This window comes from Chaetodon auriga, chromosome 16 (genome assembly GCF_051107435.1).
Source record: "Chaetodon auriga isolate fChaAug3 chromosome 16, fChaAug3.hap1, whole genome shotgun sequence".
Classification (NCBI taxonomy): Eukaryota; Metazoa; Chordata; class Actinopteri; order Chaetodontiformes; family Chaetodontidae; genus Chaetodon; species Chaetodon auriga.
In genome coordinates, this window is record NC_135089.1 from 12,298,652 (window position 1) to 12,310,849 (window position 12,198).

The 12,198-nt window shown below is 47.6% G+C and overlaps 1 protein-coding gene across 4 annotated transcripts; it reads left to right on the plus strand.

Annotated features, from left to right (window-relative positions):
- The first annotated feature begins 965 nt into the window (after positions 1–965).
- tecpr1b (tectonin beta-propeller repeat containing 1b) lies at positions 966–11,961 on the plus strand. Of its 4 annotated transcripts, XM_076751583.1 has the most exons (26): positions 968–1,077; positions 1,270–1,366; positions 2,350–2,581; positions 2,666–2,845; positions 2,960–3,082; positions 3,168–3,290; positions 3,691–3,865; positions 4,048–4,148; positions 4,232–4,333; positions 5,301–5,428; positions 5,547–6,142; positions 6,277–6,455; positions 6,548–6,703; positions 6,797–6,946; positions 7,048–7,205; positions 7,437–7,564; positions 8,169–8,262; positions 8,345–8,441; positions 8,527–8,606; positions 8,704–8,760; positions 8,837–9,011; positions 9,157–9,292; positions 9,502–9,594; positions 9,686–9,792; positions 9,876–9,995; positions 10,832–11,961. In XM_076751583.1, the coding sequence occupies exons 3-26, from the start codon at positions 2,357–2,359 to the stop codon at positions 10,970–10,972; spliced, it is 3,624 nt and encodes a 1,207-aa protein (XP_076607698.1). In that variant the 5' UTR covers positions 968–1,077; positions 1,270–1,366; positions 2,350–2,356; the 3' UTR covers positions 10,973–11,961. The 4 variants fall into 4 exon arrangements, with proteins under 4 accessions (XP_076607697.1, XP_076607696.1, XP_076607699.1 ...); XM_076751582.1 differs by having other exon boundaries at positions 966–1,366; XM_076751581.1 differs by lacking the exon at positions 1,270–1,366 and having other exon boundaries at positions 966–1,077.
- Positions 11,962–12,198: the final 237 nt, after the last annotated feature.

Sequence of the window (12,198 nt, forward strand, 5' to 3'; positions counted from 1 at the left end):
ATTTGGAGCCAACGGAGACAATGGTGTAAAGTACATTTACTGAAATACTGGACAATTTAGAGGTACTTATCACTTCGACTACATAATATTTATTGGGTGAAAATTGAAGTTTTATTATAAGCAGTATCTAAAGTATAACAAGTTATATAAAATCACCTGTTAGATTAATCATTTGATATTATTTATTTTGCACTCTGCACGGTCCTCTTTTTACAATTTACAACAGTCTTACATGTATATATACACACCGTATGCTGTGTTTATATATATTTATATCTTTATCACCTGTTTGTGAGTACACTGACAGCATTGTAAGTTCAACCAAAGACACGTATCCTCTGAACTTCTCAGGTGCTCTCATTTAAATAACTGTTATAGGCCCAAAGAGGTCAAATGATCTCACAAAAATCCTGAATACAAGTTGACCCCTCAGATTTATCTTGTGACCTCTTGCAGGGGGCTCCACCCCAAGGTTGGACCACCCCTGGACTCAACTACCCATAAAGTAGTGGCCCTAATGCAAACCTGCAGACTCAACTTAGCAGACCGTCCAGCATCTACAGCACCTGGTCTTCAGCCTCAGGTGGACCCCTTCATCGTGGTCTACACCCCTGTCCAAGGTGCTGAACCCTGGACGCCCGGGGCGCGAGGGAGTTCACCCTGAAAGGCAGAGCTGTCTTGTCTTTGTGTTGTGCATACAGACCTCAGTGGCTCAGACTTTTTTTTCCCCTGCATTAAATATACTGTAGCCTAACACGTAAAACCAAACCTTGCGCTTTAATAATTCATTTGGCGCTGAATAAATTATTGAAATATGCGCGTCAATCAGCTGCGGCCGTCGGAAAAAGAAAAAAAAACAGCAGAGGGCTCCTGTGTTCAGCCAATAGGAGCACGAGGTCCCACACTCCTGCATAGTTTGAACCAATCGGAGCAGCGCTTCGTCCATTTCCTGTTGTGGACTCAGGAGTTGGACAGATTCCTCTGATCCAGAATGTGAATTGAGCCGCTCTGTCGGAATGTGCACGGATGACTCCGCTGTCCCCCCGCAGGGCTGCAGCTCATGACGGAGCCTCGCATGTAAGTAGCCGCCATGTGTGTGAGACCTCTGCGGGCCGTCTGACCGCCGCCTGCTCCCCCGGAGATGTAAACAGCTTATAGCCGACTTTGCGGCATCCATATCAGCTGCGTGTGCCATTACGCTGCATCGCATGCTTTCGCTCCTTCTGCTGCTGTTTAACGTGGGTTTTTAACATGTTGAACGTGTCCCAGCGTGGGCCTCGGCAGGTGTCGGCTGGTGCACTCGATGTCATGATGACACCTCTGTTGATTTTCCCTTGACAACCGCGGATCGGATACCAGTATTCAGGTAGGCTGCTGTTTGAGCCCACTGTGTTTTTGATCGTGGATTTGCTGGAGCTCCACTGCAGGCTGTCAGGGACATTTAGATTATTCTAGGAGATTGTGGTCTTAGAAAAACTGTGTAATGTGATACATTCACTCCAGGTTATTTGTCTGTCTTCACACTATTTCCGTCTATTTGAATTTGAGAATAAAGTTCAAGTGGCTTGTTTGCATCCCATAATTGCCAATATTGTTTAAAGTGAGCAGAATAGAGGCCTTCTTGAATGAATAGGCTCGGCACAGTGACAGTCAATATCGTAGCGGATTAGTATCAGTCGATAAAGCAAGTGTCAAGCTGGCCAGCCAGAAGAAAAGGGAGACTTCCGGTCAGACATTTCAAATTAAAACGCCATTGCCATTACTTTTTAGTGGTCAGTTGCGGAAAACAAAGTCTGAAGTTAATCTCATGATGCTTTTGAGGAAAAAGTAAGAAGCCCAAGAAAAAAGCTTAAGGGATAGTTTAAGAATAAAGTTAGAAAGCCTGGAATAAAGTCAAAATTCAAGACGGAAGTCAAAACTTTCAGAGTTAAGTTGTGATAAATACAAATAATTCTGTTAATTGCAGAATAATGATAATAAAGATTTTAAAATCTAATTTTAACCACTGAATTCTGACAACATCAAGGTTCAGCTCATTGTCATTATCCAATACAAGATTGCACAAATGCACTTGTCACCCCCTCCATGCTGCACACAGACAAAATGTATTAACAAGTATTCAAATATTTAATTTACAATAGAATAAAACAATAATATACAACAAAGTGTATGATATGCCACATCTCATCACTACCAGAGTGGGAAAATAACTTTTATAGGATGACTCTAAATGCAAATGTAGCCTTTACTCATGGCCTCTTCTGGATATCAATAACGCTGAAATAGACATAGAGTCGTAAACACCAGACAGCTTGGAAGGACGAGTGCTGTGTTGCTGTCTCTGTTCAGGGCCATCATGCCCATCACGCTGCTGTGGGCCGTGGACGTGTATGGCAGGGTGTACAGCCTGTCCACAGCTGGCCAGCGGTGGGAGCGTGCGGACGACATGCTGCTGGAGCTGAAGCGTGTGACCGCGGGGAAGGGGCGCTGCTGGGGCATCGGCTGTGACCACCATGTCTACCTCAACATGATGCCCAGTGAGACCCCCATCCGCTACCGGGAGGAGACCTATGAGAACCAGGTCGGCCCAGGCTGCACGTCTTTACGCTTGCAGTGTGGATGCTGTATGGCGTCAGTGCTGAAGTTTGTATGTGTGTGTTTGCAGAGGTGGAACCCAGTGGACAGCTTCACCGACACACTGCTGCCCACCGACCGCTGGCCGTGGAGCGACGTGACCGGGATGAATCCTCAACCGCTTCACAGCTTTGAGCTGCCCTCCCGCAGCTGGGAGTGGGAGGGGGACTGGTATGTGGATCAGAGCTGTGGAGACCCCAGCCAGACTGGGGTAAGAATCAACACACACACAGTCCTTTGAATTTATTTCTGTGCCTTTTCTCTTGCTTGCTGACTTTCTTAATTTTAATGAATGAAATATAAAATGTCTTTCGATGCCCTCCAGGGCTGGGAGTATGCAGTCGATTTCCCGGCCAACTTCTCCCCGGACAAGAAGTGGAACTCTTGTGTTCGTCGCAGGCGGTGGATCCGCTACAGGAGATACATAGCACAAGGCACCTGGGCGAAGGTTTGGACTCTCTCTGGTTATATTTTATGTCTGTTTAAGGTGAGCACAGGTCTGACTGAAGATTCAAGTCAAAGTCTCCCTGCAGATCCCCCTGGACAGTCCCAAGAAGCCCCCGCTGCCGCTCTGTGACATAAGCTGTGGTGGCTGGGAGATGAGTGACCAGTCTGGAAGGTATCCCTACCTGTGGGGTGTGTCCCAACAAGGACAGGTGAGTCTGCTGGACCAACTTAATCACAGTTATATGCTGTGATTTTGAGAATCTGCGACCTTTGGGTTTATTAAAAAATAATTACATAGATCAAAAAAGTAAAAGCAAACACACTTTTTAACATAAAGGTTTGAATTCTGTTCAAATGCTGCACAGTTGGATCAGGCAGAAGCTGCAGCAACAGGCTGCCATCCTGCTGTATGTGCGATTTATGTTTTGGCCAGCAGAGGGCGGCATGGCTTCATATAATTCCCTCTTGAACCAACTGAATCCTGCTTGTGTTTTTTAGAGCACAGCCTAAATTACATTTAAAACGATATAGTCATTATGGATGCATCGGTCAGAGCTGTGGGGCGTAGCCCACCCAGTCCAATCATATGACCTCATCTTTACCCTGCAGGTGTGGTTCAGGGAGGGCATCCACCCTCGGGTCCCAGAGGGCTCCAGCTGGGAGGAAGTAGAAGTGCCCAAGGAGGTGGCTCAGTTATCTGCCGGCCCCGGAGACCTGCTGTGGGCTTTAGTCTGGGACGGGAACCTGCTGGTCCGTACTGGCCTCAGCCTGGACAGCCCGACTGGTCAGCATGCCTTGTAGTTCACATTTACCCCCCAAAAATGATTTTCTGGACATGTCTCTTCTTCTCGTCTTGTAAAGATTAACAGCAGCAAAATGCTCAGATAAAAAATGCTCATTTTAAGTGTTAGAAAACATATCTGAAACTACCACAGTAATGGTGGCAGCATTTTCTTCCTCCATCAGGCACATCGTGGGTCGAGGTGGAATCACCAGGAAAGGAGGTGGAAGCGCTTCATGTGGCTGTTGGGGTCAGTGTGGTCTGGGTGGTCACTAAGGACTACAAGGTGAATCAATACTCCTCACACATGTACAGACTCTGAAAAGCTGCTTTTCATTGTGGCTTTAACACGTCTGCATCTATTTCAAGGTGTGGTTCAGACGGGGTGTGAACTCCCACAACCCCTGTGGCTCTGGCTGGATCAGCATCGGAGGGGAGATGATGATGGTGGATGTAGGACTCAATGACCAGGTCAAAAGATTTCTGGTGGCATGATCACACCTTTCTGATGAGAGCACTTTTATACACATGAAACTCTTATGACACCACATTTAAACACACTAGACAAAAAAAAACAGTACCTCAAGATATGCTACATTTTTTCCCAATTAAATTTTGTCATTAAGATTATAATTAGCATTAGCAGGCCAGCCTTTTTAAACCTTTACTGTAGCCTGTTTCCAGCCCAGCCAGCCTCGGCGGCCGAGCTGCTTCCCCTCTGACCGAATCACTTTACCCTCAACTTTGGATCTGGTTTCAAGACGAGCCAGATCAGGGCTGGGGTCAGGGGCAGAAAGTCTTCGCTCTGTATCTCACTGCTGAGGACTTTGCTAGCACTGCAAACCCACATCTCACACCTCCTCCCCTTCTGTCTCTCACCCCTGTCTCCCCCCCACCTCTGCCAGCCCTTCTACCTCCAGCGTCTAGTCCTGCCCCACCGCTGCCCTGTAACATGAGTACCGCCGTCTGTTCCAGCCAATGTCCCAGCAGTAGCACCTCAGGCCCATCCTTATATATCTGCAGACTATATCCCTACTGGCCTGACATATGGGAGACTCCCCAATTAGAAGCTGGCCAAGCCGTCGTCATCGTATCCCATATTTCATATTTCAAGGCTGTAATTATGGATGTGGCTTGTGTGAGGTGGCAGGCGCCAGTGTTACAGTATATGGCCTTATAAAGTAACAGTTGTCTGTGTCCTTCTAGTACCTCTGTTAGATCTTTGAAGAGGGAAGAAAAGTTTAATTTAACTGACATTTATTAGGATTCTGCCACATTTATCCTGTTAGTTTATTTGTCTTGCTGCTGTTCCCTTCATGTGACTACTGTGCGACGTTATTTAATGGCTCGGTAAATAAAGATGACTTGTTTCAGCAGCTCTGTGGGTGTCTGCCTGTGATCATTGTCTTTCGTTGCTCTGTGTTGTTGTCTCTCTCAGGTGTGGGCGGTTGGTGAGGACCGCGGCCTGTATTTCAGAATGGGCGTGACCCCCTCTGAACCGAGTGGGAGCGGCTGGATCCCTGTTTCTGCCCAGTGGGGCAACAGTAAAGAAGTTATTCGACCCAGGTGTGTGTGAGTAATCGAGATGAATCCTCTTGAATCCTGTAACAAAGCCGACTTGTTTATATCTCTGTCTCTGTCTCTACATGTGTTTGCTGTTAAATGTGAATGATTGTGAGTTCAGCGGGCAGTTGACCGAGGCCTCGCAGGGCTCAGTTCTGAGCTGCACCGACTCAGACTCAGAGTTAGGTCCTCCTGACCCACAAAACAGCACTGATGACACCCCAGTCCTGGAGGCAGCAGCCCCCTCTGTGGTCCCTTTAGGGGCAGCTGATGCACCTGCACCTCCCCTGAAAACAGAGGACACTCCCTCAGCCTCCCAGCACGATGCCCCCAAACCCTTCATCCCCGCCAGCGACAGCTTCATCAACAGCCTGGTCTCAGACCGCGACAAAACTTCCACACCCCAGACGTCCATCGCAGAGGTACCGCAGGAAGAAGTCGAGGAGCTGTCCCCTGTCCCGATACTCCCCACCCCTGAGGTTGTTACACAAGACGTCCCCTGGATGAACGTGGATCTGGAGGGGGCAGAAGCAGCTCGAAGTGCCCAGGCGGCAGGGCTCTCACTGGGCCACAGCAGTGCTGCTGCCACCTACGCTCTGGGGACTCTGGAGACGTCTCAGGGCGTCGGAGAAGAGGACGGGCCGGTGTGGACCTGGATCTCTGGTGGAGGCTGCGACGTGGACGCGAGCTCACAGATCAGCTGGCTCAGTCCCACGGGTATGTGGATTTTAAGATTTAAGAACAACTCAGTTCCCAATTTGATAATTCAGTTGATTGTCAGTTTATATGTGTTTGTCTGTGTTTGAATGTTGTACACTGTGCGTGGTGTGTTTGGTTTTTTACATGTGCAGAGATATACTGTGCGTGTCATCTCTGTGGTTGTCTGTCTCGTTTGTCCGTCCCTCTGTCAGGTCCTCTCACCAGCTCCCTGTCACTGACCCCAGTGCAGTCAGCAGCCTGGAGCGAGCAGCAGCAGCAGCAGCAGGAACACCGAGAGGAGATCAGCAAGAAACCGCTGGAGAGAAGCAACGTAAGGCTGGTTTTTCCTGTCTTTAGTGATAAGTGAGTGTACTGCATGTCACATTTTCCATGTCTGTGTCTGCGTGTGGTCTCGTCCTCCAGTCGGTGTGGGTGCGTAAAGGTGGGCTGCGCTGGTGGAGGGACTGGAAGCCTCAGCGCTGGGTGGACGTGGGTGTTGCTCTGGAGCAGTCCACCAAGTCCGACGGCAGGAAGGACAGCATCTTCTTTGTCTACTACACACAGTATGATGAGAAGAAGGTCAGTTTTGCCGTGAAGTTACGGTCAGTTGAATTTCAATGGTGCCACAACTGTCCCATGACTGATGTTCATTTTCTTGTCTTTTTGGCTCAGCACCTTCACGTGTTCATAAATGAAGTGACGGCGCTGGTTCCAGTGCTCAGGGACTGCCACTATGCCTTTGCTGTGTACACAGCCCAAAGGACCAAACAGAGGTGGCCTCTGGTGCTGGCAGCACACAGTGAGAAGGACATGAATGACTGGGTAAGAGTTACACAGGAACACACATCAGCTTTACATTTACCAGCTAAAGCACACTGCTAATCACATTCCCGGTTGTCTCTGTGTCTTTCCCGTGTCTGTAGCTGGGCCTGCTGTCTGACTGTTGCTGTGAGTGTCGAGGGATCACAGGTCCCCCATCCAGACAGGCCCTGTGGTCTACAACCTCAAAGGGGGACATCATGGTCCATGAGCCGTCCTTCTCCCTGGAGGCAGCTGCACACACACTGTCCTGTGACCTCATGTGAGACTGAAACCGAATAGCAGTCAGCCTGTTGTATTTGTTTTCATTCTCTCTTTCTGGCACCTGGTTTCCCATCAGCTACATTGTCTTGATTCAGCTCACTAACATGCTAACATCCTGCCCTGCCTGCTGAAAGTGGGTATTATCTGTGCTGCTAGTGTGCTCTGTCAGACTGTGTGTGACAACAATAATGTGGCTAACGCTGGGTGCTTCCGCTGTATGGTGCTGCAGGTTCTGGCGGCAGGTCCCGGGTCACCTGCGCTGTGTAGAGTCTAACAGTCTGGGGCTGGTGTGGGGCATCGGGTGGGACGGCACCGCCTGGGTCTACAGTGGGCGCAATGGGCAACAGCCCACCCCGGGTAAACATGCCCCTGTAGACATCTAGCTTTATGTTTCCCCTCATCATCTCCTCAAGATGAATATGTACCAGAGGTGGGATTAAGTCACATGTGCAAGTCTCAAGTCTTCTTCTCAAGAAAGTCTCAAATCGAGTCTGACACGTGACACAAGTCTCCCACCTCTGATATGTACAAACTTTTGATGGATCCTTTTAAATGATCTTTTTTCTCAGTTTATCAGGTATTTGTTACAGCTGTTGAACCAACCAATCAATTAATTGATCAGCATACAATTTATGTATGACAACTGCAATAATGTTATTATTTATAAGGTAAAGAAGAAATGTATTTGCTTTATGCTATAAATTCTTCTTCCATAGGCTCTATGTAATCCATAATGAAATAATCATTAATTAGCTTCAGTGTCAAAGATTAAGAGACTGACTAAGAGAGAATCGATGCATTTCATGCATATCTTCTTGCTAACAGCTTGTAGTTTTGTGTGCAGTTGCTGCGCATGGTTCAAACCTCTACCATCTGTTGGAGCTGTGGAGATAATGTATGCACACAAATGTGCAACTTTTCATTTACCAGCATTACATTTTCATCCATGTGTTCCCTGCAGGAGATGCAGCTCAGATGCATCAGCAGACTGATGTCAGGAGTGTTAATGTGTATGAGAATCAAAGATGGAACCCCATGACTGGATACACAGACAAGTAGGAGCATTTTATCTCTGCAGTAAAGCCTTTGCAGTTTGTCTTGATCTTTGTTAAAAGACTTTTTGTGTTCTGGCTGCAGAGGGCTTCCCACAGACCGCCCTATGTGGAGCGATGAGAGCGGACTGAAGGAGTGCACCAAAGGCAACACGCACCCGCCCTCCCCTCAGTGGTCCTGGGTAGGTGGGATCAAGTCCTCCTGCACACGCGTTTCATTTCTTTTTTCATCGCCAGCTAATTGTCCACCACCACACTGTGTTTCAGGTGTCAGAGTGGGCTGTGGACTACAGCGTCCCTGGAGGGACGGACAAAGAGGGCTGGCAGTACGCTGCAGACTTCCCCGTGTGCGTTACTTTCGTTTCTCAGGACGCTGTCTCAAAAAGAATCAGCATCATAAGAAAGAGCGCTGTGCCATCTGTCTGACTTGTTTCTCTCCTGCAGGACGTTTCACGGCCACAAAACCATGAAGGACTTTGTGAGGCGGAGACGATGGACGAGGTAATCAAAGACACACTCTCACGCATTTCTGTGGTTTTGTTCAGCCTAAAAATAATCACATGTTTTCTGGGTACAGGAAGTGTAAGCTCACATTGAGAGGTCCATGGCAGCAGGTCCCACCCATCCCTCTGAGTGACATCTCTCTGATGCCATGCCTGGCCCAGAGCAGGATGGAGCAGGTCCCGGTCTGGGCCCTCAGTGACAAGGGAGATGTCCTGTGTCGTCTGGGAGTCAGCCCTCAAAACCCTGCGGTGAGAAAAGTGCTGAAAAGCAAATTCTGAGGGTTATTTTTAGATCTTAACCCAGAGAGATGTGCAGAGAGTGCAGCAGAACAGATTTCTAGATCTACTGAATATTCGTAGATCTTAGGTAACTCCAGTGTGTCTGATCCCACAGGGCAGCTCCTGGCTACACGTGGGCACAGACCAGCCCTTTAAGTCCATCTCCATCGGCGGAGCCAACCAGGTGTGGGCCATCGCCAAGGACGGAGCCGTGTTCTACAGAGGGTCCGTTTCCCCACAAAACCCTGCAGGTCGGTTGAAGATGTGAAACTCAGATAAAGCTGTAATGTTTCACACCTGCAAGACAAAAAGTCTGAATGAAATCTGTAATGCAGCAACAGGAAATTCTCCTCCTGCGTGCAGCATTAGAAAGCAGTGAGGGCCCTGTTGTTTGAGTACATTCACCAGGCACTAACAGACCAAACAGAGCCAAACCTCCAGCTGTCTTGTCCCTCTGCAGGAGAATGCTGGTACCACATCCCGTCCCCGCCTCGGCAGACTCTCAGACAGCTGTCTGTTGGACGGACCTCTGTCTTTGCTGTGGATGAAAACAGTGAGAAGCAGTTTTTACTTTATTACAAGCAAGGACTCTTCAAAGTTGGAGATAATGAATTGAAATCTTTAAAACCTTTTTATCTTCGTAGGTAACTTGTGGTACAGACAGGGCCTCACCCCCAGCTACCCTCAGGGCTCCGCCTGGGAGCTCATCTCTAACAACGTCACCAAGGTTTCTGTGGGACCGCTGGACCAGGTCAGTGTTACTGCAGCCTCCACTCTGTCAAGCAGACAGGAAGTCAGGGGAGAGTCACAAGTTGTTGCTGTTGTTCCCTCCAGGTGTGGATCATAGCAGATGGAGTTCCAGGCTTCCCTGCTGAGACTCCTGGAGCTGTCTGCCACAGGCTAGGGTTGGGACCCATGCAGCCCAAGGGCCAGTCCTGGGACTACGGCGTAGGGGTGAGTCCGTGATCACCAAGTCTACCTCTTTAAGTTCACATTGTAGTTTTAATATGGAAGAAAAAAGGAAACACAGTTTTGTAAACTTTGTATCATAATTGACGATCATAATGATGTTAAGGGGTGTAAGCAAACTGTTTTTTGATATACAGTATGCCTTCTTATCTCAGCATTTCAGTCATTTCTGTGAAGAAAACTAAATGAAATTGTTATTTAGATCATTACTGAAGATAAATGGTGACGACCTGAACAGATAGATTCACAGAGCCTTCACTCAGCTAAGCAGCTTGGTCCTGCATCACAAAAGTTAAAGCAGCCAAAGAGCAGACAGAACAATGGCTGAACGTCAGGAAGAAGAAAACACAGAATTTAAGTGTGTATGTTTGTTCGAAATAAAAAAAAAACAGGAAATTCATCTCTGATGCAATATTCAGAGGAAATAATCTGCTCAAAAATCATCCAAATCGCTCCTTTTACACAAACTTCCTGCAGTTATTGCACTCACTATTTAATTGTACAGTTTATCATTTATCTCAGATTGTTATGCATTGAATATAAGATATACATAAAATACATCACGTAAGGAAAAAGGTTGGGAAACACATAATGAATGAAGATGTCCCTCAGTGCAACAGTGCAGCTCACTGATGTGTTAAGCTCTAAATTGAAAGCATGTTTCCTTTGTACTGTGGATTTGTGATAGTGCCCTCTAGTGCACAAGTTAAGTAACATGCAAGTAAGTCAGCGGATCACTGTGAGAGCATCTGTGCGTGAAGCCGTGATGTGCGTAAGCAGAGGTATTTTTAACAGTCATTTCTGTGTGTTTCCTCCTTCAGGGAGGATGGGAGCACATCAGTGTGAGGGGGAACTCAGCAGAGGCTCCTCGCGCCCCCCATTCCGCTCCCGCTGGACCCCCGCGCAGCCCGCTCCCCCCGCGTCCTCCGACACAAGTGAACGGGAACGCTGTGGGTGTGTAGCACCCGCCCGCCCGCCCGTCCGTCACCTCCTCCGCCCCCGGCCCTGTTTGTGCCTGGATCCCCATTTGTCTCCTCAGACCGTTCCCACAGGCCCTTATCCCTTCATGTAAAGGGAATGCACAATCATACCACTGAGTTCATACTGTATGTCTTGGTTGGGTTTGACTCTCGATCGATGGATGAATGTTACTCCCTGGGGCTCGTTTCTCAGGCAGAAATCGTGTCGGTATGCAGTGACGACAAAAGAGGAAAAGGGAGCACAAGAGAGCATTTAAGAAGGCTGGATCTCGATGTCTCGTGGGATCAGAATTTAAAAGTGAGTGCATGTGTTTGCTCTTTCTAGGCTTTGGCTACTGGGTGTTTTGGGATCTAGCAATAGCTTTTATTCTTCTATACAATATCCTGTGAAAACCTAAAAGGGTGGGACTTTGATAAAGGGCTAAGGCTGGGGCACCAGACTGACTTCTAACACATAACCCCGCTGTAGCCTAAATCGTCTGGATTTGTAGAATCTTGTTTGTTTTTGTTTGTTTTTGCCTGTCATACGTTTGCATGTGATTTTATTTATTTATTTGTTTATTTATTATGCATTTGTTGATTTTCGTTTCTCCATGTTTTGGTCTATTGTATGTTTGGAGTGTTTTTCGCCCCAAATTGCTCCGACGAGCCTTCCTGATATTGGCGGCTTTTTCAAAAAGGACTGGCAAAATTTGGAGATCTCCACACTTCGGGACAATATAATGCTCTTTAAATCACAAGTGGCTGCAGAGAAAAATCTGAAAAATTCAGTCCACATTAGCAGATGATACCTCTCTATCTGCCTGCAATAAGGAAAGCTCTTCCTGTTAGTATTATATCCATCCATAGTGCAACTGCTATGACCATGACCACGATATGACCGCGACTGTTGAGGCCGGTTCGAATGTCACCGTGACTCGACATTCATCTTACAAGGGCATTGAAATGTGAAATAAAAGTCTAAAAATCTTTATGCTCTGACATCATTTCAGTCGCTCTGCAGTGTGTGGGCTGAGAGCAGGAAGTGCGTCACCTGACTGACAAGTTTCTATTTTAATAAGTGGACTGTGACCTTTGAGCACACATCCGTGGAAAACACACAAACGTTTGTTACACCTGAGCAGGTTCCATTCACCGAGGAAGACCACGGGATGCAGCTGAAAGCTCTAAGCCAGTCAAGCTGGTGAGCAGGTACCTGTGAAGCAGCT